Source organism: Drosophila miranda, chromosome XR, assembly GCF_003369915.1.
Source record: "Drosophila miranda strain MSH22 chromosome XR, D.miranda_PacBio2.1, whole genome shotgun sequence".
Lineage (NCBI taxonomy): Eukaryota > Metazoa > Arthropoda > Insecta > Diptera > Drosophilidae > Drosophila > Drosophila miranda.
In genome coordinates this window covers 6,298,931-6,326,240 of record NC_046674.1, presented here as the reverse complement: position 1 = coordinate 6,326,240, position 27,310 = coordinate 6,298,931, and the positions used below count along the sequence as shown (strand labels likewise).

Here is a 27,310-nt window from a genome sequence, read left to right as displayed (position 1 = left end):
TGAGAAAGTTGTGAGGTTACCAGGGAATTGAGAAATTAGGGGAATGTCGAGGAGTTTGCAGATGATGTTGGAAATGTTTTTGGTTTTGGAAACGGGACCCACATGGTGGAGGTTGTCAAAGAAAATACAAGAAGAGTCTTGTACATTTAGGGAGAGAAATGAACGAATGAGTTTAAGAAGCATTACAAGGAAGCCAAGTTACTTGAAGGATATGGAAAGGATAACCGAGAGCTATCTCCCCACAATCTATTTTCCAATGCAGAGTCTAAGGAACGCACTCATCTGGGTCACCTGACGGTCACACACTCAACCGCCATCTCATTTTCCAGTTGACTGGAGCCCTTTGATTCCTGCACATCACCTGACAATTTGTTGACTCAACTAATCTCCATTCATCGCCTCGCTTTCGCCTCCGTTGCAGGTTTGCCCAGCATGGGGAGACGCCACAAACAACACTGCCACCATCCGATGCGGGGCTCGGCGTGGCAGCTGCAACTGCTGCTGCCCGCGGTGCTGCTGCCGCTTCTCCTGTTGGCCACTCTCGGTCTTGCGTGCCGCGTCTCGGAGTTCTCCTGCAAGGGCAGCGGGAACAGTGGCAACATTTGCGTTCCTCTGGACAAATACTGCGATGGACGCAGCGACTGTGCCGATGGCAGCGACGAGCCCAAACATTGTTCGGGTGAGTAAATCATGACAGCTGGGGCTCTATCGAGAAGGCTCTGTCTACATAAAACCATATATATATATCTCCTCTCTCTCTCTCTCTCTCTCTCTCTCTCTCTCCCTCTGTGCACGATGACAGTGTGCAATCGTACATATTACGGGGATATTGGACGCACCTATGCCATAAAAGTGCCAACGCCACAGTGGAATAAATTGCCGTTCCTCTGTCACTTGACATTCACAGCATCCGGTCATGATCAAGGCGACATCGTTCAGGTGAGTAAGAGGACGCAGTAGCGCGGGGAAGGGGGAGGGGGGTGGGATGGAGTGGGGGTTCTGTACACTGTTCGGAGTGTTTGCCGGGGTTTTCTGTTGTATCCGTTGTCCGGTGTCTGCGCTGTCCATTGGCCCGTTGTTGGCTTTAGTGCGCCCGTAGGCCAAAGATTAGCCGTGCGTCAGCGACATAAAAGTGCACTGCACACACGCACACACACACACACACACACACACATAGCCATGCACTTGGCCAGGGGGGAGAAAGAAGAGTCGAGGCGGAAGAGGACACTCTAACAGGAACAAACACACGCCGACACACACACAGAAAGGCAGACAGAACCACTGGAAGGTATTGTCAGTCAGCGACACGCACAAGTGCCCCACCGTGAAATATTTCGAGACATAGTATCCTCCCGCAACCAAAGGCACAGTCGTACATATCGGATAAGAACCTGTCTGTGTGTGTGTGCGTGTGTGTGCCTGAAATCCTGTACAAGCAATATGTATATGCAGTTGCATTGACACAAGTTTTCAGATTTAAAAAATTTAATTTATACACGAAATTGGTGGAAAAAGAGACACAAATCCCCTGTTTATTTCTGAGATTAGAAAATCTTTCTAGCTACCAGTACTTCTTTGTATTTGTGTATCTGAACACCAGCTTTGCTTCAAGAATTATCATTCCTTTAATCCCCCAAAACATAAGAAAAACATAAACTTTTATCTTGGCGTACAGAAAATGCACAAAATCCGTCTATCCCCGAATGATTTCCAGCCCCATCTGCGAGAAGTGCTATTCAGAAATCATATTCCCCTTCTCTGTTACGGAGTGCAGCCCATTCAAGTCTGTGCTCCGATTGTCGCCCCGATGGCATATCTCCTGACATTTTTGGGGTTTCTGGGCATTCTGTGCGTGCTTCATTAGGACTCCCCCGAATGCAGTGGGGGCCGCCCCCCCGCTCTTTAAGTCGAGTAGCAGCTCTTTTAAAGAGCCTTTGGGGACCATGGCGGGATAGGAAATCCAGTAAAACGAGCAGCGAGCAGAGAAGAGAGAAAAGAGCACGGCAAGGACTAACGTTGACAATGAAATTAGACACGCTTCAAAACATTTTTGGCGAGCTGTCAGAAAAACGTCAATTTCAATTTCGAGAATAATTGATTTCCCAAGCAATTTGCGTAAACATCGCAATGAGCAGCGCTCCTCTGAACGAGGGATGGAATAGGACTGGGACTGGGACAGGGACTGGGGCTGGGACTGCGAAGGGGATCGCCCTTTAGCTCTAGCTCCACATGCAAGACCCTCCAGGAAGTCGTAGTCGTAGCAAAAACAGTTACCCATCCACTCCCCAATTCGTCGCACATACCCCTAGATACTTATCTTTCCATAAGTAGACGAAATGCTATACGGATATACGAGTGTGTATGCAAAAAGTGTTCCTTCTTCGGCTTTGCACCTTGCACAAATCTGTCATGCATAAGTTATAACTTTTTATTTTGAGTTTCCGCATTTGTAGACCACATTTTTTGAACCTTAACCCCGTTCCCCCGTCCACGTTTCCCTTCATCCTCGTGGCATATAAATCATGTGGTTGGCTTTCACTTGGCTTCCCTTCCCTGTTCTTCCCTCGCTCTCGCCAGGGCTCTGCCGTGCTGCCATTTTCCTGCTTCTCACCCTGGGTGCGTCTGTGTGGGAAATTGCTTGAAATAATAATGTTAGACATTGGCAAGGACGTGGTCGAGGACGAGGACGAGATGTGGGCGGACATCGCTGGTTGCTGTTGCTCCTGTCTGTTTGTACATATTGATTGATGATTGTCAGAGCCCATCCCAGCCAGATCCCCAGTCCCCAGTCCCCGGTCCCCGGTCCCCACCCAACCCAATGGCGAAGTTTAAATTGCCTGGGACGTTGCCATTTACCCATGGGCTAATTTTTAATGGAAATACTGAAATACTCGTAACTTAACCCAAACTCTGCAATTTGTTTGCTTTAATCAAATAGCCCTCATTCTTCCAACTTTTTTCACGCTCTTTAATGGCCCGAGCATGAATATACACACATACACACACATACATTTACACATACACAAAAAACACCAGCCAGAATAAAGAACTCGATATCTCTAGGCATGAATCAATGGAGTTTTTTTTTTTACTATAAATAATTTCGGCGTGGAATATATTTTTTTTCGCAGTAAATTCAAAATATGTATTTGCAAACAAATTTTTTATCAGCGCTCAGTAAGGGAATATTTTTTTTTTTATTATGGCAATTAGGTTGAATTTGATATGGAGTTTGTGCGAATATCTTCAATAGACGACTTTTTGAAGTGTTTTCCCGCTTTTATTTATCAATTCCTAAGTGTTTTATTGTGTCGGAATATTCGAAATAAAAAGCACGGAAGTGAAAAGGGTTGACACGACTTCACATTCAAATAAACACTTTTGCTGGTGATGAAAACTTTCAACAAGGTTTCCTCACTGTCAGGTCACAAATCAGAAAATTCTGTTAGCCATGAAATATAGGGGGGGGGGGGAGACTCCACAAAAAAGCACACAGCACAGCACATAACAGCACACATAAATTACTTGGCTTCATTTGCCCAAGAGTCCAGAGCAAGCCAAACTTGAAATGAAAAAGTTTTCCCCCGAATTTCGCACTGTGTCCAGTGCAGCTTTTAATGAAGCCACAAATGCCATGCCAGAGTCCCCCGCACTTTCATTCAGGACCTGTCACTTTTCCTTTGTTTAATATTAGAAATTGGATGGGATCTCTGCTCTCCTTTCGGCTTCGTAGAGAGGTGTTGGAATGAAATCTAATGCTGCTGCTGCAACCCTTTATTGGAGTTTTCTTTTCAATTTTCAGCACACACGCACACACACACACACACACACATAAATACAAACATTTATTTGCATATTTTATTGGGGGGAGAAGTACAAGTGTTTTCCCACATATGTATGTATGTATATGCGAGTACATAATGTACAGACGAGTACATATTGCATATAAGATTAGACACTTGACTTTCAGCCTCGCAACATCCCGCTCCGACCTTGACTTGACTCCTGGCGGCATCCCAGGCATTCTCTGGGAAACTGCGTGTGTGTATGCCTGTGTGTGTGTGTGTGTGTGTGCCCAGGAATTTTCCTTCTTTTTTTATGGCCAATCAAATATGCAAACAGTGGGCGGATGCGGACCAAGCACAATGAGGCGTCGTCCCTTACATTTTTTTCGCAAATGGAATTTCATTTGCATAACTTTAAGCAAATATAAAATATAGTTTTAATACCCTGGAATGTTGCGGATGAGCAGAGGTGTATAAAGGATTATCGGCTTAAAATAATGAGATATATTTATACAATTTAATGTCTCTCATGAATCTCCTATTAAGTCATACAAATCAAACATACATATGTAATAATAGACACCGCAGGGTACCCTATAGTCGCCACTCTATTAATTTTTGTACATCTGTATTTATATGCACGTACCATTTTTTTCACCACATATTCCGTTTTGGCAGATCATCTTTGATGGCTTTACGGTGGGACGCTTCGACGAAGGCATGGTCGATACGGATGTGGATGGCTATGAAACGAATCTAAGTCCCACGGGCGAGCTGCCCGGCTGCCCCGAGGGCTTCATGCAGGTAAGAGAGCCAGCCAAAAAAATTTAATTTATTAAAATGTATATTGCGTAATCATAAAAATAGTTTCGCCGAGCAACTCCCGTGGGACGATTTGCACTCCATTTCTCTGTGCTATAATTTTATGCCCCAGCCGAAGGGAGCTGTGCGGGGAGCTGTGAGGGGTCCTGGTCCTGTACGTTGGTCCCTGCCATGATTGGCAGCTTTCGTCGTCGTTGCTCTTTCGTTGTCGTCTCGGCTTGTCGTTCGATTCAATCAATGTCCGAGTAATTCTGTAATTTTCTGTTTGGTCCTCCGTTGACAAATACCACATTAGCCCGGCAAATTGAATTGAATTGTACGCCTGTGTGTGTGTGTGTGTCATGTCGATCCTGGGGATTGGAAGCTTGAGTGCTGCTCGTGTTGCTGGGTGCTCATATCAATTTGCCCTGCCCTTCCCTGCCCTGCCCTGCCCCGCCCCGCCCATTCCTGTCCTGCCCTATCGTCACTGGGACAAAAAGGAAAACTATTTAACATGTACGAGTACCAACATGTATAACAACATACTATAGTACGAATATAGTGTGTAGTGAGTAGTGTGTGGTGTCCATGTGTCGTGTGTGTATATATTTTTATCGCAAACTTTGCGGCTCCATTTGGGTAGGGTCTGGGATCTCCTTATCGTCGTAATGCCAACACTAAAATCCTGGCTAAATAGAATGTACAAAAAAGCCCACTAAATCCCTGTAATTGACTTGTGCAATATGTTCCCTTTCCCACTCTCTTTTTATAGCTGTAGCTGTATCTGTAGCTGTATCTGCATCTGTATCTTTATCTGTGCTGGTTTTTGGGGTTGACTGGCATTGGATAAATTACTTTTGATACACTTCTTGCACTTCCCTTACTGCCCAATGCTCCCTGTTTTCATTTGAAGCTTAAATAAAATGTTTGTACAAAGTGTTGACACTCAAATGTATCTCTTTTGGACTTTGAATCATTTCTAAATATGCTCCTATTCAGAATAGAAAACGAAACCCCGAAGTTTGCTGGATTTATCTTTTAATGAATTTAAATCATTTCTGCCTAGATTCTATGTTACTTTGTTGTTTCTTCATTCGGTAAAGAGTTTGCCTATATTATTTATAGATTCTCTTTTTCTCCATCAACCTGTACGGGCCTCTCCGATTGCTAAAAGTCGGGATTTTCATTGGTTTCATTTCCCTTCGCTAACTAGTTAGTGCACTGCTCTCGCTCTCTGCTGGAAAACCATAAACCTCTATTAGTTTAGCTCTGTAGGCTGTAGGCTCTGTGTCAGGCGGGGATGGGATGCCTGATGCCACGTCCCTGCCCCACCGGCTGCTGGCTCTTTGTGCAACAATAAATTTTAACAAGCGTGGGGCGTGCGCTGACATTTTGCGGTGCTCGTCCCCAAAAACTACTCCGCTCCGATCCTCTCCTCTACACGTCCTGTACTGTCCTGTTGAGGTTTCATTTGGCGCTTGACATGTGTACAGGCTGCAGCACCAGCAGCAGTGTCACAGTTTTCGGGGTATCCATGGACAGAGGGAGAGGGCGAGGGATAGGGACACCCCCTCTAGTCCTTCCGAGAGTTGCATGTTTCCACCGAAAACCCAATTCTTTGTCATTGTTGTTTTGTTCTGTCTTTCGTTTCAGTTTTAAAATGCAGTTAAATATTTTCAATTTTTTTGTGTCGCTGCCCGGCAGCGTTGCTCCTCCTGCACTGTCCCTGTTCATTGTAGTCGTTGCAGTTCTACTACGAGTAGTAGTGTAGTATATGGACCCGTAACTAACCGCAGGTTTGTGTTGTATCCGGGTCTTTTTACACATTTCCCTATCCCCTCCATCGAAGCTGGGTGTGCCTCGCTTTACTTTTTATTTTCAAAACGTTTTTTCAGTAAGGGCAATTTTAACTGCTGACGCGGTTTTTGTGGCACCGCCCTCCGATCCCTCGAACTTGTATAAATAATGCGTGTCATGGCCTGGCCACATAAATTCTTGACCGAAACGGAAAATTTATATCCGCTGCCGTTCGTTCCTCTATATATGTATATATATATCGTATATCGTATATATACGGGTGTGATTTGGTCAGGCCAGGCCAGGTCAGTTCGGTTCCAGGAACCCGGACCCCGCAGCCCGGGGCCCGGAACCCCAACTTAAGAGCTAGCCTGAAGTTTCAGTTTAATCATTTATTCAATTTAGTTGGACATTCTGTCTCATGCATTTTGTAGCAGGCCAAAAAGGGATACAGGGACTGTGCTGCTGTCCTTATCTTGACCTTTTCTGAATTATTTTTAATAATTTAGCAAACAATCTTTAGGCCAGGCGTCGCTGTGCGCCGCTCACAGTAAATAAGTACATGTGGTGTTCGCTTTGCAGGGTATTAGATGACCCAAACCCCCCTGTTGACATCGATTTAAAACTCTCCCTGGCCGCCCCTTCTTTATTTGCTAATATTGCTAATCATAAATAATAAAGTTTATGCATAAACGTATTAGCCTAAATCAACAACAGCCCCCAAGGACGGGGGATTTAGGCGGCAGCAGCTCTTCTTGCTGTGTGTCCTTGCGAGAGCAGCTTGAGCAAATGACTCAATATTTGACAATCATAACACTCGCTTAGACCTGCTCCCCCACAATTCCTCCTCCTGCAGGGAGCCATCCTCGTCCTGGCCATAAGACAACAACAGCCCAAGGACTGGAAGCAGCTTGGACATGCTCAAGTTTGTCGATAGTTTTTATTGGGTTATACATATATACACAGACGATATACATGTGCAGCCAAGTATGTACATCCAGAAGTTTGCCTCGGATAAGCTCATAACTCAACTCGAGGTCTTCTCCGTTCAACTTTTGTGGGAAAATTTACGATTTCTGTCAAGGAAAATGTCTCCAAAGGTTAGAATACTTTTTTTTATTTATTTATTCATTTCTAGCGATTTATGTGGATCGGAACGGCATTTGTATTGCAAATTAAAAGCCTCCCATGGTTTCATAATTTATTTGTAATATGCCAAATGCTTTAAACTCCAATAAATCTATTGTGGACGACAGTGGGACACTGGGACAGTGGGACCTGCAGATAATGCGCTTAAATTGTTTCACAATTAAGTGGAAATACATACACTCGCATTATCACAGAAGGGTCTGAGAAGGGAATGGCTTCCCTTTCTGTGACAAGCGGCAGCTTTTGTCCATTGTTGGCAGATTATGAAGCGAGAAGAGGATCCAGCGGATGCCAGGACACATCAGCGCAATGCCGATAAAACTTTTATCGCTCACTGCGTGTATGTGTCTGTGTCTGTGTGTGTGTCTGTGTGTGTGCGTGTGCGCGTGTATGTTTCTGCTCTGAGCCCCGAACAATGCAACGCAGGGCGTGGCCGAAATGGATCAGAATTAACATTGAGTTGCACTCAATACATAATGCTTTCGACACAATGCTGCTGGAAGTGCACAACTCAGCTTAAGAGCACAAAGCGAGGCATATCTTGTTCTTTTCTTTAAATTTTGTAATTAAAATTTTAATATTTTCGCTTAGACTTAAAAAAAATATTATGACAATCGATATCCTCCAAGAGCGGAAATTGCAAAAAATCGTAGTTTATGTCATTAATATTTGATTTAAATATATATCATATTTAAATTATGTATTTTCTGAATAATATTTTTGTTGTGTTGTTTTAAATTAATTTAATTTAAATTAAATTGAATTGAATGTGAATTCTATTTAATTTCAATATTTTTTGTATATAAAAACGAAATTTATAATCAAAGTATAATTTTCTGGGATATCGTATATTCAGTGTACACCAATCTCTTCAATTATTCCACTCCTTGTCACATTTCAACCTAAATAAAATATGCCTTCTTAAGCATGGCAAAACTCTTTCGACTTTTAAGTGCATCCAAGAAACAATAAACAAACAAGCTGAACTTTCAATTACCTTTGTGTAAGTCCCCTGAACAGACAAATGTGACTATTCCGACTGACATGTGAGCAAATGTTTGGGCAAAAAGTCGGACCATTATTAGCCTTGGCCCTAATCAAGGAAAATTGCTTTAAGATTTAACCCCAAAGGCGGCAAGCAGGCCGAAAAATAGCTGCATGGCTACAATAATAATTCAATCAATTTAAAACCAACACAAAACGAGGCAGAAAAAGCAAAAAAGGCAGAGAAGATAGGGAAAATACCCAGAGATAGATGGAAAATGGTAAAAGAGAGGGGAGCCCCGCATACACACACACACAAACACACACACACACATACACACAGATAAAGACGAAAGTCCAATAATTCGTTATGAAGTCGATGCTAATAACGCTCCAATGCACACAATGGACATGATGACGATGATGAAGAGGACCAAGGATTGGGAGAGGCAGATGACTAGGAGCAGGACCTCGGACCCCGGACAACGGACAACGGACACCGGACTCACTCGAACTCGGCCCGAGTTTGCAATGAATTTACACAAAATCGAAATCAGAAAATTACCATTATGCCAGGCAGCCGAGCCTGCTTGTGGTCCTGCCACAGCAGCCCCAAAGCCCCGCCCTATCCCCCATTATCCTGCAACCATTTATCCAACAGAAAGATGGAAAGGGATGGCCAAGGGACGACTGGCTCTGGTCATTCAATATGACAGTCATGGCCCGGACTCTCTATCTATCTCTATCTATCTCTCTCTCTCTCTCTCTCGCTTTCTCTCTGCAACTGCAACTCTAACCAGCTACAAATATTGGCCAGACGTCGATTGGCGACTTTGCAATTACAGCAAAAATTGTTGTTTGAGTCCGGGGCCGGCCGCAGGACATGTCCTGCATAAGGGTCTCGGGGCCAGCGCTATAGACACGGACGACATAGGCACTGCACAGGACATCATGGTCGGACCATGGTTCAGTTCAAATAACCCATTAACTAAAAACTTAATCAATTGGAACCTCAGTGTAAATGAGCTGCCATTCCCATTCTCGCCACTGCCGCCGCCGCCCCATCATTGCTCGATGCTGTCTGCTGGCTGGCCACCGACCTAGGCCACAAGCAAAGAGAAAAAGAGGAAAATCTGAGAAAAAAATTGTCCACCCCTCGCACTAGTACTGGTCCTTGCCATGCCATGCTGGTATTAGCCATATTAATGCTGCCTATGCGAGGCTCAATAAATGTCAGTGGCCCCATGGGCGGAACGAATCGTTTGTACCTCCTCCGAAAAAAGGGTAGAAGATTTTCCTCTGAGGGGTATGCTGTAGCACGGATTTGGTTTGGTGCTCATTAAATGAATCCTTGAATGAATATAGAATGTATTACTTAGCTGAAAGAAAGATTGAGAGAATATAGAATGACTCCTCAAGGAGTACAAAATGAATCACAGGATGACTCCATGAATGCTTCTGAAAGAATGATTGAGATTCTGTCAGATTCCAGGGCACTGCCATACTCCATCACTTTTGATTCCCTGCCAACTGCTCGGCTGCTCTTTTTGTGGGCCGCCTCCACTCGGAGAATTAATAATTTATCCGCTCTACCGTTTGCCTGGCTTTAGGCGCCCTTTTTTTTGGTCGCAATGTAAATACATTTATGGGCTTGGTTTGGGCCAGGACTGGCTGGAGTTGGAGCTGGTGTCCTCTGCTATTCACTGGGCAGTGTTGTTGCAGCTGGCTGCTTGTCGCACACCTTCGACAATTGCCAACAGTTTTTCGCATACAAAAAATGGCAGAGATGGCCCAGAAATATATGGCGCACATAGTTCCAGTTCTTTATACCGTTCCGGGTGCCAACTGCATTCGAGGAAAGGAAAACAATCAAACATTGAGAGCGCAAAAAATTACACAACACTCCAGCCATATTCGTAATCCATTAGTCCCTGCCAGATGGTCGGCAGGGGCATCCCGCTGTTACGCTGTTTCGCTATTACGCCGTTCCGTGTGTTTATTAATTTTGTATGCGCTTTTCACTCATGCCAATAAAATCAATAAAGGCACAGGACACAAGGCACGGGGCACGGGGCACAGAGAACAGGGCATATCCAACTATAACTTAACCCAATTTCCGCGTAATGTTACACGGCCCTGGGAGGAGACTGGAGTGGGCTTTAAATGTTGCGTCAGAGCAACATTTTGCGGAGCCGTGCAAATTGCTTTTAACCTTCCTGTTTGCGTCGTTGCTGTGTCACCAGCAACGCGGTGAAACAAACTTGATTTTTAATTAATTAAATTTTTATTTATTTACTCGGCAGCTCAGCGAATTGGGACGCCCGTTCACCGGGGGCTCGTGGTGCGGCAAGGCCACAGGACCGCAATTGTATTTCAGCGAAACATCAACGGTAACGGCATCTGTGAAGGTGAGTAAAAGTCCTCCAGCAATGCATTGCCGAGAGTCTATGAGTATCATACTATCTTTAATAAAAATGTATCCATAGAAACGTGTAAAGAAGATTAACAGATCTCCCAGCACTCCCTTCAAAAACCCCTTCATCTTGAATTTCTTCAGCCAGAGTAGGGCCTTCCCTTCAACCAAGAGCTTACGTGTCCTTTCTGGCAATTTTTTCATTTTTTTTCCAATTTAAAATTGAACAACTTTTGCAGGACGCACACACGGCGTATGCGTAATGTTGACTTGAGGCAGGCAACAGTCGACGGCAGCGCGGCTGCCATTGCCACTTTTTGATTAATTTTTAAATAAACGCACGGCCATAAAAGTTGGCAAATGGACAAGGGAATATAAGTATAAAGGACATGTCCATGGGCATATCAGGACGAGATTCTTGTTTCAGTTGCCGTCGAGTTGCCACGCATAAATTATGAAAATTAATAAAAATGGATTCTTTGCGACAGAGAGAACTGGGTTGGTTTGGTCTCTGCCTCTGTCGCTGTCTCTGTCTCTGCTTCCTCCAGACACTTTTCTGCAACGTGTTGATGAGCCGTTGACATGGAAATGTGGAAAAGTGGAACTGCAAGAATGGCAGATTGCATAATTAAAGGAAAATTGCGCGTGGAGATGGCAATTCTTTCGCGCATTAAGCAGCAGCGAAACTTCCAGCACTTCGACGACAAAGAATATTGCGTATTTCCACTCAGATTGCACTTTTCGGGGATCTCAATCTCAATAAATTTTCAAATCGCATTCAGTTCTTACTATTTTCTCGCTTTTTACATCGTTCTTTGCAGGTATTTCATCCGCCACGCAATATACGAGATGAGAAGCCTTTTGAGTTCAGCATAAGATATAAATTTATCAGCCAGTCGGATGCAGTTGTAAGGTAAGTTCCCCTTCCAGCCCCATTGCCCCAAACTCCTAGCTCCGCGATGAACTGACAAACTGCCAGAGGGTTTAGAGCAGCATTTTGGGAGAGGGACACTTGAACAGTTTTCAATAGATATTCCACCTGCTGGGAGGCACTCTTCGGTCCCACCTCGCAATTGCAATGCCACCAGAGTGCCTTTGGCTTCTCTCATCTCCCATTTGCTGTTATTTCTATTTCTAGTTCACCTCTAAGGCTGCTTAGAACTGCTTAGAAATCCTTCGACCTGAGAGAACAATGCCATTTGGTCGTCGCCCAGGGGATGGGCGGAAGGTGAAGGTGCGGCCCTCTGTGCCTGCATAAAACATGAGCTTTGTACTGACTCGGTTCAATAGATTTTCATCCTCACCTCACCTAACATGTACGCGTACTTGTTGTCCTTGTTGTACTTGTTGTACTTGTTGTAGGGCAATCCATTTGTGCCCCGTGCCCTGTGCCCTGTGCCTAGGCATGTGTCAAATTTGTATCCCTCTCTCTATAGTACCTTCCTTTTGAATGTGTCGCGTTTTTTGTTCAGCAAGAAAGCGAGTGAATGAGAGGTACTACAATAAATAGAAATTGAAATGTATTTTACGCTTAAATGAGTTCCACACAATTTTCATGGGTAAGAGAAACACCGAGCAAAATTCCGAATAGAATCGCCGAACTGTCCGATCGTGGTGGTGCGCTGTCCGCTGTCCAGAGTCCGAATCCTGTGCACACCATTAACAAACTAAACAATGGGTAGAGGAGGGTGGACCCCAGGTCTGTCCTGCCTGCCGGTAGCACATTTTATGCAAATTTTCCCGCTCTTTGTGTTGTGCCACTGGCCCTGGCCCCAGACTTAAATACCATTCAAAATGTACTGCCACGTACACTGCGAACAGAAACCGTAACTAAATGAAAATTCTATTCGTACAGCACTTACTGACCCTTTTGGCCGGGCCCCTCTCTTTCTCTCTCTCTCTCTTCTAGATACGGTCTGCCCGATAAGCCGCTCGAACTGGGCCGTGTCACACCTGGCACCTATTGTACGAGGCAATTCGATGAATGCTATCGTAACAAGTGTCGCCTGCAAAGTCCAAATTATCCTGGTATGTATCCGAGGAATGTTACCTGCTACTGGACCATACGACAGAAAGAAGTTCCCACCAGCAAACATGCCATGATTGCCGTTAGCCAGGAGAATCAGCACAAGGCCTTAGTGAAGCGGTAAGTAGAAGGCAGGATTGCAGGACGGGGCATATGACGGGATGATGGGTATAGGTATGGGGCATGACTACCGAAAATTCTATGCCACCTGCATTGGAGAGCATTAAATAAGCATTACCATTCTGTCCCGTCCAGTCCCGTACCGTCTCCTCGCATCCCCTCCCTTTCAACGGATGTGTCTGTGTCTGTGTCTGGGATATTGGGATATGGGGATCTGTGGGTTGCATCTGCATCTGCATCTACATCTGCAATTGTATGACAAATTTCAATTTGGCAAATTGCTAAGCGAAGTTCGAGTTTGCAGTTTGTTAACTGCACGACAACTGCAAAATGAAACTGTTTCATGTCCGAGAATGTTAAGCATTCTGTGCGAAAAGTTTTGTATATTCCAATTAAATGCAGCAAAACACACACACACACACGGACACAGAAAGCAGAATGCATTCCGTATGCACATATAGAGAGGGATCTCTGACTAACTGAATGACTGACTGTCTGACTGACTGACTGACTGACTAAACATTCAATGTAATTTGCATGCAAAAACGTATTAAAAGGAAACATGTGAAGTTTTTTATTGGATTGATGGGATTAGGTGAATGTATTTTTGATATTAGCTTCCATTTATTTCACATTCCAATTTATGAAAGGAGAGCCGGCTCCAGTTTGAACGCATTCCCACACCCCTTCCCATATATATAAGCTCTGACAGGCCATTAAGTCATATATGTATACACATATATATATTCTATCCTTTTCGATTTCGGTGCAATGGAATTATTTTCATTGAATTTGCGAATTGATTGCTTACACATTTGCGATTGTTTCTTCTCTGTTTCGTATGGTTAACATTTCCACTCTGTCCTCTCTCGTACACAGGTCAATTGCCAGCTTCAATAAGACCTCACGCTCCATACGCGCCTGGTCGGACTGCACGGGCGAACGTGATCATCTCATCTTCTATGACGGCAGCTCCACCAACGATCCCGTGCTGGCCAAATACTGCGGCGGCGATTGGTTGCCACGCGTCGTGTCACGGTAAGTCCCAAGAAAGGCGCCTTTTCAAAAGTTTTTTACGCCATTGCATGGGTTACTTTTGTGCCATGAGAACCCTAGAGAAAGAAAAAGAGAAAGAAAACGCAAAAGAGAGCGAGAGGGAAGAAGAAGAAAGAGTGAGACAGACAGAGGACATTTATTTAACGCCATTTCTCCCTTTTATGAAAAAGTTAAATATGAGCACAGCAAAGCTCATAATACATTTACAAGAAAAGATAGACAGACATTTTTAATGAGCATGTGTGTGTGTGTATGCTCATGTCTGTGTATGTGTGTGTGTGTGTGTGTCCCACAGTGATGAGAGAACAGCTACTTGGTAGGTGCTGTGATTCCTGTGAATGTCACTGTACAAAAAAACGTGATGGTATCCCGGCCGCGAAGAAATATTGAAATACTGTGATCCGACACCGTATCTTATAATAAAAACCCTGGATATGCCCTGCCAAATAAACTTCGAAGATGCCAAAATTACGAGCATCGAATCGTGAATGGTTGGCTGGATTCTTCTTCTACAGATGAATAGCCCCGCCCTGCCAAATAACTGGCAAGCTTTGAAGACCAATCAAAGTCACTGGAGGCTCTGATCTATGAGTTCGAGCATATCCCCCAGCCAGAGTGATTTCTCAATCACAGTGATTGAGAGCCTTTTTCCGCATCACTGGTGTAAGTGAGTGAATGAGCCCCAGTCCCATTCCCAGTCCCATTCCTATTTCCATTCCCAGTTCCAGTTTCAGTCCCAGTGTGAAGACCGCAGTCGAGTAGTGCACTGCACTGCAGTTTTGGCCTGGGGCGCATGTGTTCCAATTCAGTTACACATAGATACAAAGACACACTAACACACACATAGGCACAGCTTTAATCTATGTGTGTGTGGGCCTTACAATTGTGCGCAATGCATTGCAATGCTTAAGCAAAAACCGGAAATTGGGTTGGCTCTGCAGACAGTGCCAGACAGACAGACAGACAGACAAACCATCGGACGAACAGACAGACTGAGAGACATAGAGACGAAAAGTGAAAAACAGATACGAGATACCAGATTCAAGATACACTCACACACACACACACACACACACAAACACACACACACATTGAAATAAATAGATTTATGTTGCCGTTTGGTTGGAACTTTGGTTCTGTTCTGCTGCCATTTCTATTGAAAACATTTTGATGCATATGATTTATGCAATGGCAAAATTTTGCTCATTAGTTGCCAAGTTTCGCCAGCATTTACTCGCACGTACGTACACATAGAGATCGTCAACCATAAATCCTTAAAGACAAGCGACTCTCACAAGCAATTCGCAAGCTTTCCCAACTCCCAAACACACACACTGGAACAGTGGTACTGCGGCTCTGCGGCTCTGAGGCTCGGCGGCCTGGAGAGGTGGCTTTAAGTAATTAAAACGCAGCTAATCGGTGTAGTTTTAGTTGCTCCAACTATGTATACACTGGTAGTACACTGACTCATTAGTGTGCGAATTGTCTGAGGTGATTGCTGAATTGCCAAAGTTTATGCAAGTATGGTTTCCATTCGGCTGAATTGGCTCAAATAATTTACTAATTGAAAGCACTTTATACAAAAAGTATAAATACCTACGCTTAACGTATTTGAAGCTAGAACTTTCCTTAGAACTGTGCTTCCTTCCTTGGAATTGTTATTAAATCGCTTTATTATCATGGAAAATGATACTTTTTGTACGAATATAATTCACAATGACAATGAAAATTCATGTAACTGTGCGATAGTTTCCAATTTAACTCAATTTTATAGCCTATCATAAAGAACTAGTCAGTACAGTAACATTCATATGTGTATATACGTCAACCGGAAGCGGAACTAGTTAATTTTCGTTTCGATTGCCATAAATTCTTGCAGGTCTGCCTCTCGAAGCACTTAAAAACACTTTTAGGACATCCCACAGAATGCTCGAATGCAGCTCTCAGCCACGCCCACGCCTTTACATGACATTCAAGTGGCCTTCGCCTCTGCCACAGGACGACCTCTCCCCCACCTCACCCACAAACCACCGCCCGCTTGGCCATTTATCTAGCACTTGAGAATTTGTTTTTGTTGTCTTTCGGCCAGGGGCAAAAGTTTGCTCTTTTGCAGAGAGCCTCTTGAGACCTGCACATAAACTTTGATTTCTTTTTTTCGGGCTTCCTGCGTTCTATGCTCTACAGTGTCTCTACAGCTGTCTGCTCGGGCAGCTGTGCAAATATGTAATATTTCCAGGGGATCCATCTTGATGATCACCATAATGGTTATGGGGGCTGACGATGATCGCTTTGCCTTGTGGCCCTTAATCTCTTAATGAGTTGCACTCTCGCATTTATTGACATCCTTTCCGTATCCTTGGGAAAATCCCATAATCATGCTCACGCTGCTTCTGCACAGGTGCGAGGGGGCAGAGGGGCGGTAGAGCGCATCAAATATGCATAGAGCGTAATATGCACAAGATGGAGAAAAACGAAAAAGTCGAAAGACGAAAAACGAACGACGAAAGATGCTCCGCTCCGAGAGCTTGATGGAAAAGTGGGTGGGTGGCCGAGAGAAACGGCATTAAGAAGCCAGCCTCGTAGCTCATGCAACATCTTTCCAGCTGGAGCACTTTCAGCTCCTGCCAGCCCTCCTCTGTCACGTCATACGCGACATGAGCATACGAATTATAAATGCATACACAGAGGAGTGGGAGAGGGTCGCTTCCAGCTCCTCAAACATTTCCACCTCTACTTCTCACCTCTCAGACACGGGACTCACTCCGACTTTGTACGAAAATCGCATATGCATACAGGAGAGAAGGCGAGGAGACACTTACAGAGAACGAAAGACGGAGGAAGAGGGAGAGGGAGAGAGAGAGTGAGAGAGACAGGGTGAGGAAAAGCCACATGAAAATTATTAATTTTGCAGAGCAACTTAAAATTGCAACAAGCTAAAGGTGCCACGAGACGTTGGTATTTTATTGGAGCGCCTCTTCGTTCGTTTCCTTTTTTTTGTGCTTTTTGTGTTTTTTTTTTTTTGGTAGCCTTGGTGGGTGGAAAAGCTGGTGGAAAAGTTGCAGCAGCTGTTGCTTTTCCTCTAAGTAAATGTTAATTTTTGTTAGCAGTAAAAGAAAAACTCAAAGCGATAACTTTTTAAATTGCATATTAATTTTTTATGGCACAAATTTTCTGCTTCCTCTGCTGCCTGCTTTTTTCCGTTTTGAGTATGCACTTTGCGGATTAGGCTGCCGGGGGGAAGCGCGTGGGTGGAGTTTGGTGTCAAGGATGTTTGCCCATGGGTAATAATAATTTAAGGTAGTTGATGGTTTACCCTGCAGGCGTTTAAACTTTCAGGGCCATTCAGGAATAGATAGTTTCAAAAATCAGTGGCTGCTCACATAAATAACGATTCCACAAAGTAGATGATTCCCTAGTAGAAAAAAACACGAACGCTATACTCTTTCGTGATACGCTTAGATCCCCTTTCGTAATGCCACCAACCAAATTTTGTGTTTCAGTGCGACTTGCACAAACATTTCGGCTCCATTTCGAGCTGGTTCAATCAATTGCCTAATGAGCTCCGTGTGCTCTTTGGGTTTCGCTCGAAATCGCGGAAACGCATCCGAAATTGCGTATAATTCACTAAGGGCTGTGTCCTTTAATCACTTGAAATTCCCGTGTACTCTAAGGCTCTCCAAACACTAGCGGACACCTGCCTGTGAATACCCAGACTCGCGTTGACCGCAATGCTGGAGAGAATTTTGAGTGGCGACGGTGCTGTGCTGCCATTTGCGGTCTGGACACCCTGACAGGAACGACAGGGAGGGGTTTTCGTGTATTGATAACCGACAAAGGCGAACCATGAGAGCAACTAAAGGCAGGGCAAATGGAGTACGGGCTTACGGTTGAGGCTATGGGCATGGGCATGGGCATGGGCATGGGCATGGGCATGGGCATGGGCATGGGCATAGACATGGCTATGGGTTCGTGTTGATTTCACGACACCCACAAGTATGCCGCAGGCCATAAAGTAACCAAATGCCACGCAAAAGCACACAAACGCTGCCCTGGCCCCTATATACGCACACCCACACACATGCTGGGAAACAGGACATTCCCCAAAACAGGACATGCCCCAAGTAAGCAGGACATCCCCCAGGATAAATGGCAGGAACTGGGGACCCAGGACACAAGCATTTGTGTCGCTTTATTAAAAATTAATTCACTTTTCATTTGCAGTTTATTGCACTTGGCACTGACAAAAACGTTGTTGCAGCTGTTGTATGCCCCATCCACCCCATCCACACGAAGCACGTTTTCCTTAAATAATAAGGAGCTCCCACTCGGCCACACTTACACGTATTAAAAAGCCATTTTGTTGGCCATGTTTGATGGCTCTTGACATCGTCTGCGTGGGAGTTTCCTTTTAAGTGCTTCTCAGGTCCTGGCTTAGGCGAGTGCGTGAGCCCCCTGCCAGGTCGTGTGTCTCAGTTTCTGTTTTATTTCATGTCAGGCCATATTACGCATACGCTCCGTGTGCACCTCTTGGCTGAGTAATAAAAATTCAATTTGATGTTTAAATTGAAAACTTTGAGCATAATTTATATGGATACGAACGAGGCATGTTAAACAGGAAGTGAATGAGGGAGTATTTGATAAAAAAAATCCCTCCCTCTCCGCCTCTGAAAATGATTGAAGATATTCTTCAATAGTTGTGCATTTAGTTGAACTTCTCAAGAAATAGCCAATTGCTCGAAAGTTTTATGAACACTCTCGATGTCATTGCCATTGCTTGGGGAGCATAAAATCTGGTGGCGTCGCGCCGTCTACTGCCACAGACAGACGGAACTGAACCCGTTCTGTTTCATAGAGGTGACTGAAACAGATTTGCTGCAACACACCCACCACAGGCGACTACCATTTCATAATTTTTGCCAAAAAAAACATACGAAAAGACAAACGGCTACATTTTTGGCCCGACTCGACTGTTACTTTGTTATGCCAAAAAATTTGCCTAAAACTTTGTCGGACTTACTCCCCATTTGCCAGGCAGCAGGCAAGACAATGGCGAAAAAAGTTAATTTGGCAGCAAAAATGCAAACAACCAGACGGCGGCGACAAGAGAGCGGACAGAAGAGCGGAGCGGGCCAGCGGACACTTTAAATAGCCCGAAACAAAGCAAAACCAAAGCGCAGAGTGCGCTGCGTCATACTTTTGGGCGTGGCAGTCAGGGATTTGGCAAGACGCCCACCAAACGTTGGTTGTTTGGTTGTTGGTTGTTGGTTGTTGGTTTGTTGCCTCTTTCGTGGCCAAAAACTTTACGACTTTCTTGTTTGCCGAATTGTGCAAATTAAATTTATGTGAGCACAACTTTTTTCACGCCTCTAATTGGAGTGCCAGTGGCCTGGTTATGGCCAGAAGAGCGCAGCACTCGATACAGCAGCAGCTGTCAGATGGGGCGTATGAGCAATGTGGAGAAAACTTCTGAGATTCTTAGCAGTAGAAAACGGGCACGTAATGCTATATTTAATTAAATTCAACTATAAAGATAATTGCAGATTTTAGTGATTTTAGTGAATATCAATTTCCTTAAAATCTCAATTAATTTCCTTCAAAGAAACGGCAGCGTTCGGATTTCCCATCAGACGCACACGATGATGAAGAAGTGTAACTTACTTGTTTGATAATTCAAAGCAATAGAATATTATTGCATTTTAAGAGTTCCGTGTAAGGAGTTCTTTCCCCGGCAGATGCTATTTAAATATGTGTAAATTCGAAAATTCAATGGAAAATATATTAAATTACCCCTCTAATCCTTTTATCTGCCTAGATATTCCTCATAACTTACAATTTAATATAATACTGTAAATACAAATGCAAATCATTTCAATTTTCCTGTTTTGTCTGTGACTTTCAGTGGCGCAGAAATGCTGGTCGCCTTCCACTCGAGCCCCTTCTCGGCCCCGTTGCAGCAGGGCATACCGAATCGGGGCTTCGAACTGGATGTGGACATACTCTTCACCGATTCGGACTCCTACGACTTTGCCCAGGGCACCAAGAACCTCTGCGAGTTCCACATAAATGCCTCGAATCCAGGTAAGAGAACACACAACCAAACAAACCCCCCCCCCCCCCCCCCCCAAACTAACCCAGAAATGAATATGAATAACCATAATTAATGTCAATTAATGGCGGGGCTCAGGCTCGGGCTCAGGCTCAGGCTCAGGCTCAGGTGAAACACGCAGAATGGCTACAGTGAACTAGGTCAGCAATTTGCAATTCGCATTTTCCCCAGTTCCTTTTTGGTTGTCCGCCATTTTTTCCCGTGTTTCTACTGTTCTCCTTATCTCCTTTTTGTTTGCTGCGTTGGCTGTTCATTAAATGCGAGAGTTGTTCATTCTTCTTGGGTTTCTCTTGTTTCTTTTTTCTTTCAAATTATTATTTATATTGCTTACTGATTAATGCTGCTTGACTGATCAGAGGAACTCTCCGTGCTCCAGGCTCTGGGCTCCGGGCTCCGGGCTTAATTGCCATACGGCAACCGGAGAACGGGACAATCGCAAGTCGTGGGGCGGTGCGAATGGTTGCAACACAAGTAGTTCGGGAGTACGAGAGCACGGGAGTACTCGCTGCTGAGCTGGCGCGACGGGTCTATTAGCCTTTGGCTCTAATCCGTCCGGACTAAATGAGATTTTAATTAAATTCAAGGCCAGACGATGACGATATACCCCAAAACGAAACGAAACGAAACCCAAGACAGCCAACTCAGACAGCCAAATGGCCATTTTAGGCTTGACTTGATGGGAGCCACAATGAAAGTATGAGTAATTGCCTCGGCCTCGGCCTCGGCAGCACATAATCTTTGATGGGATGGTTTTCTTTAAGGAATAATGGAGGGAAAAAGCTTAATGGAGAGTGGATCATATACAGATTATGGGAGAAAGGAAATTCGAATAAAAATGGCCACTCTGAGTCCCGCTTTGTTGCAGTCAGCTAAAATTGCTAAATTTCGTTTAAACTTATGGTTCTCTATGATTTAATAACCAGCATAAATGTTGCCGTACCATAATTGAGTGGAAATTAAGTCTTGGAACAACCTCCAAGTGCTCATACTCTCATTAATTAGTATGCGCCAATCCAGAGGCCTTCTCTGCCTTCTTCCCGTGGCTTTCGCAGGCTCCCTAAGCTTTCCACATGGCTTGGCTTGGCTTGGCTCTCTTCCCATTACTGCCCAGAATCTCCCTCTCTGCTGGTCAGCAGTCTGCATTTAATTGAAAAATTATTAAATGAAATTTCAGTCTGTCCTGCCATCCGGCCACCCTCCCTGCTGCCACGGCCTTGCATCAATTTGGTGCAGCAGCCGCAGGAGAGACGTCCCAAAGTAGGCAGCGCCATCGCAGCAAGGCAGCATAGCAGCCGCTAATGTTCATTAATTTGCACTTAATAACTTTTGAGTGGATTTTATTTTGCTGGCCAAAACCGAAAACCGTTGGCTATTTATTATTGCTCCTCTACGTTTCTGCGTTTTTTTCTATCTTAACCGAAGGGAAAATCCCATTTGAAATTAGTTTTTTGGTCGAGCTGGCAATTTTGGCATGCTTCGAAGGAGGAGGAGGAGGAGGAGTGGGTGCCACCAAATCAACTCATTTCCAGTTTATTTTTCCCTTCCCTTCCTCTTCGTCGTCGTTTTGGCCTTCTTTACATAACAGCTTTTCTATGCCTTAACGTTTTTCTTTGCTGTTTTGCCCGCGTGTTGTTTTTGTGCTCATTAACTTGGCTTATATATCGCCGTGTTGTTGTTGTTGTTGTTGCTATTGTTGTTGTTTTTGCTTTTGCTTAATTTTTGACCGTTTAAATTTTGTGAAATGCTTTTCCTCCACCCGTTTTCAACCCCATTCCCCTCCCCCTTGACTTTCTCACTTTGGTTTTTGGCCTAATGCGTTGGCTGGGAAATCGAGCAGATGTGTCTGCTATCATTAGGCGGTGGATGGTGGGGGCCTTGGAATGGGTATCGTATCGGCGGCCTGGGGGCAGTCTGTTGCCATATCTATCATAGTTATAATCTGTTTCCGTCTTCCGGGAACGACGGACGATGGGCTCCGAGAAGTCGGTTGAAAAGGAAGTCTTTAAGAAGGAAAATCTCAATTTCAAGAATTTATGCTGGTCAACAAGCGTTACCAGAGGTCGCTTTATTTCGATTCGTTTTATTATTATTACGAAATTCGTTCGTATCACGTTCAGAAATTTCTCTAAAATATTCCCCAATATGAGAACCTCAACAACAAATTAATTCCAGCTCTCCTGGAGCTAATAAATCAGCGTGGAGCGTGAAACACCAGTGCGAATACTTTGCGAGCAAACTGTACGGTCAAAATGGGAAATGTGCCAAATACTTTTGCTGTTGAGGGTGTGCAACATTTTGCGGCGAGTTCAATTAGTAGCACGGCTGAGGGGCGCCCAGTACTAGGAGAACGGTGGCGTTGCGACGACCAACAATTCAAGCAAACAAAGCGGTATAATTGTTTTGTTATCGACAGACCCAACCCGTGCAGCCGTTCACCCGTTCGAACCTGCCGCACCCCCACCCCACCCCCCACAAAAAAGAGGGTAAAGTGGCAGCAGCAGCAACGCGATACAAATAAATTATTGCGGGGGTCCAACATGATTTTAATTAAAGTTTTAACGAAAACCAAATATTTATCGTTTCATTTTGCTTTCATTTGCTCGCTCTCTGCGGTTTTTCCCCCTCAGTCGCTCTGGCACCCACACCCCACACACACACACACACACACACACAACATCATTAAGCATGGGAAAACGCAGAAATTCAATATGCATTTGTATTTAAATATTTGAAAATGTTAGAGGAGCAATCCAAAGGCGAGCAACGACAATTTATTATGAGCAGCAAAGGTCATTTCAAAGTTGTGCATAATCATGACTGTGTGTGTGTGTGTGTGTGGTTTTCCATACAATTTTCGTAGAATTATTCAATGCAAATAATGCGCTGGGACAGAGCAGCGTATGATTAATAAACTGCAGACTCACAGGCAAATGAAGATGCAGATGGCATCGTCCGATGGATTTCACTCAGTTCGTTGATTGCGTAACAAAATCTGTTGCATATTTAATTGGGTTTGATTTGGCCATAACTTTTGCCATTACGTTTAATTAAATGTAGAACTTTTCAGCAACTCACCGAGTCCTGCGCTGAGTGGGAAATAGCTGAGGGAGGATAGGCCCAGCACAGAACACCAAAGCCCGATTTTAATTAAACTCTGCTGGCCTTCACAGCCTTCACTGACAGCTTTTGTTAGTTGGATTCGAAAGTATGTGCGAATCAGAAACGTTAACCTGTGAGTGCTGCGAGGCATTAACCAAATGTCGATTTCATGACATTTCATGAATGTCCCTCCTCCTCCAACTCCTCCTCCCCGACCCATGCGCATAGCTGAAGTGATTGTCATAGTTGCCATTCGCTTATCCAATTACCCAATGCTAAAAGGATTTCTCCGTCAGTCAGCCAACCATATCGGGCCCAATCAATATTCCATTTCGGCATTTCATTCACAATTTCAGCAGCGTAGCTTCCCTAATTAGTCCTAATCAACTCCAGCCAAACATTTCATATGCAATAAACGTCCATAAAGGCGGAAAAGCTGTCATGGGGCCATTCCCATGGCAACTGGTGTTCGCCGCCCAACATCCCACTGGATGGTCGCCCAATAAAAAACGAGCAATCAATTCCCATATGGAAATGCTACAGGATTCCTTTTAGATCATTAACGCATATGCAATGAGAAGAGTGTGGAAAAAAGTTCAGATTTTACATCAGAAAGGATGGCTTTCAAGGCGTTTGAAATGAGAGTTATTAAGGCACGTATATTTTCCCTCTTTCAATAGAAGTCTTTCTTCTTCAAAACATTTTTCCATTCGTAGTACACCCCTCAGAGTACCCATTCCGCCCATCTCTGGCAGATAGATTTCTGCAATTTGCCAACTCTGAGGAAGTTGTTTTGACATTTTGCTATTCATTGATTTACGGATTATTGTTGCTGACTCCAAACAGGCCTGAAGGGCGGTGCTGAGGGCCAAGTGCTCAACTATCGAATGGTGCGGCCCCAAAGGATCCAGGGATGGAAAGTTCTCTGAAGACTCTGCGTTCCCTCCTGCTTTGGCTGTCTACCTCAATGCCATGCCGCTGTCGGCTGTTGTTACACCTAAAGTTTTCTAAAGTTTTGCGCCAAACTTTAAGCAAAATCTTTTCATTTTCGTTGTTTTCTTTTTCATTTTCAATTTCGCTCTGCTTCTGCTTGCTTGTGGAAATTTTCCTTTTTAATTTCATAAAGTCAACAGAGGAAAACAAAGAAAGGGAAAGCAAACAATGAAGCGTGGCGACTTGAGTTGAGATGGCGGGGCGGGGAGGGGTGGCACAGGGGGTTTCATTGTTAATGTGCAAGTAGTGCATGAGGGGTGAGGCTGGCTGAAGGGGCTGAGGAAAGAATTATAATTTATACAATTTGAGCTGTTCTGCAAAACGGAAACGTTGGCTAACGAGGTTAAAGGTTAAATAGTAGCCAGCATTGAAATCTTGGCCCAAAAAAAGTCAGCAATCGTATGTGTAAGCCGTCTATTTTTGTGTACACTCGTAAGCAAAAATGTGTTGAAATTGACGAGAAATGGAGTTTCAGAGGGAAATCTCCCCACTGGAATCTTGTTTGGCGTTGCACTAAAACCATAAACCGAAAAGCACACACTGAAATGAGGTTAATATCGGGCTGATTTGTCAGAATTTCTCTCCGGTGTCGGTGGGGCAAGATACTGGGTGCAATGGCAGAAAATTGGGATGTAGGGATGGTGGGATGGTGGAATGGTGGGATGGTGGTGGTGGTGGCGGTGCATTGTGAGGCTCGCAGAGCTGCCGCATATTTGCTGTTTAGTTTGCTTATTGAGTTGCAATTTTGTTTGCAATCAGCGGATGGGAAACGTGGGGAAGCAATTGAAAACAACAACAGATGTGGGGAGGGGGGGGCTCGCATCGGTTCGGTTCGATTCGGGTGAGGGTGAGGGCTCCGACATCATCCGGGGATCATTGTGCAAACAACAAATTAGCATATTTGCACATAGCGGCAACATTTTATTTGCACACGTATGTGTGCCTGTTTGTGTGTGTGTATGTGCTGCTTGTTCATGTGTGTGGGTGTGTGCCTTTATGTAATATCAATATTTAAATGTGAATTTGTCAATGTAGAGCAAAACGACTGCTGCTCCTGCTTCTACTCCTGCTGCTGCTCCTGCCATTTCCATTAACTGTGTGTCATTTTTTTGTTTTCTGCCATATTTGATGTTTTAGACAAATATTGAAAATATTACAAAATATTTGCTCTAAAATGTAGCCATTTTTGCTGATTTTGACGGGGCCACAGCATTAAAGAGAACGGAACGGAAAGGAACGGAACGCGGAAACCATTCATTGGTTTTCCCTGATTACAACACTCCACACAATCAATTGGCTCAAAAGCTTTGCCAACTTAATTTTCCATGGGAATTAATTATTGGGGCAAACATTGTGGGCCATGCCTATGCATACATTTATTAGGATCCGCTACTCTTGCCCACAAGCCCGGGAATGTTTGTAATTTTTGGTTTGCTCCACACAAAAGCATAATTAACTTGCTTGATCTGATATATGTACATATGTATGTACATATGTACAAATGTATGTATGCGAAACTCATATTTTTGTTTGCTTCTCATTTAATATTTATTACGTTTAATTTGCTTTTGCTTTTGCTTGGCGGGAAAATTATTTTTGCGTTCTCTGGTTTTCTGTTCGGTTTTGGTCACAATTCCATTTCGGACTGCATTTGCATATGAGTATATCAATTAGGGGATATCATTTCGTTGTATTATAAATCAAAAGCAATAATTAGCGATTTGGGAGTACGGTTTCAGCGGGAAGAGGTCAAGCCAAAAGGCCAAGGGGAAAACTCACAGAAAATCACAGAAAAACCAACCACAAATAAAGGCCTGCCACATCATAATCACATCTTCCCGTTAGCAGCAGCTCTAGTATCAATAAAAACCAAAACAAATCAGCAGCTATTATATGGGCACACATCTATGGTCTTGCGTTTACAAACACAAAAAGAAATTGTAAAGAAAGTAGAAAAGAATAATTTGAAAAACGAGTGGGAACGTTGTGCGGCGAGTCTTTATACGTGTTACTCAGTCAGTATGCCCCTCCTCCGACAGAGGGCACACACTGCACGATTGAGAGTGTGTGCGAGGGAGACAGAGAATGAGTAAGCGCGTGGAAGACGTTCCGGCTATAATAACGGTCCGATTCCAAAGTCGGTAATCTTTTAAATATGGTCCTTTTCTTGGATTCTGCGTATTTGGTTTTATCCTTTGGTTTTCGTCCTTTGTTTGAAAGGTCCGCGAATTCAGACCAAGACGCCATCTATGGATCGGTTACGTCGGCTTGTGATCTACATGGCCATAAAGGAAAAAACATTTATCTGTTATTGGCATGCCTATAAACAAATAATATCACGATCCACCTTATTTCGATACCTTCTCTGTCATTTTTCCCTTCTCTCCTCGCTCTTAGTTATTCGATGCTTTGATTTAAACATCCCTCAAACAGGTATTCCATCCATTATCCCTGCCCTACAATGGCATACAATTTATTAACAAGCCACAAAAAATGTATCTTAAATTAAATAATAATCAATTAAAATGAATAAAAAACAGCTCTAAAAAATTATAAATGCAAGCGCGAGCGACGAAAAAATAACAAAAGCCCAGAGGCATTGGCAATACTCGTACTCTTACATATCTATTTTATCAATTGAATGTTGAACGTCCATTAGGCATATGGCGTTCTATCGGCAATTCAACAAAAACTGATTCAGACCCATCAAGTATGCGTGACAATCCATTAAGTGATATACACATATGTACATACATATGTGTGTGTACATACATACCACTGCATAGCATTTTAAATCGATGTGATAGAAATAGAGCAGGTGGAACCCAATTCGGGTCTGGCTAATTGTTTGAATGTGTTGAATGTAATGCAGCATAAAGCAAAAATAAACAGTCTGTGCGGGGAACAGGCTATGGATAGAGATATAGCAGATGTACATATATATATATGTATGTATATATATCCACGTAACAGCCTGCGGG

At 43.9% G+C, this 27,310-nt stretch overlaps 1 protein-coding gene across 1 annotated transcript in view; it reads left to right on the top strand.

Moving 5' to 3' along the window:
* Positions 1 to 27,310, top strand: part of LOC108153617 — a 62,258-nt gene that overhangs the window by 17,278 nt on the left and 17,670 nt on the right. Inside the window, exons 2-9 of the mRNA XM_017283718.2 lie at positions 422 to 679; positions 803 to 939; positions 4,464 to 4,589; positions 10,820 to 10,924; positions 11,751 to 11,842; positions 12,839 to 13,075; positions 13,955 to 14,113; positions 20,031 to 20,209. Coding sequence (XP_017139207.1) covers positions 433 to 679; positions 803 to 939; positions 4,464 to 4,589; positions 10,820 to 10,924; positions 11,751 to 11,842; positions 12,839 to 13,075; positions 13,955 to 14,113; positions 20,031 to 20,209 — 1,282 coding nt within the window. The 5' untranslated portion in view covers positions 422 to 432. The remainder of the gene's footprint in view (positions 1 to 421; positions 680 to 802; positions 940 to 4,463; positions 4,590 to 10,819; positions 10,925 to 11,750; positions 11,843 to 12,838; positions 13,076 to 13,954; positions 14,114 to 20,030; positions 20,210 to 27,310) is intronic.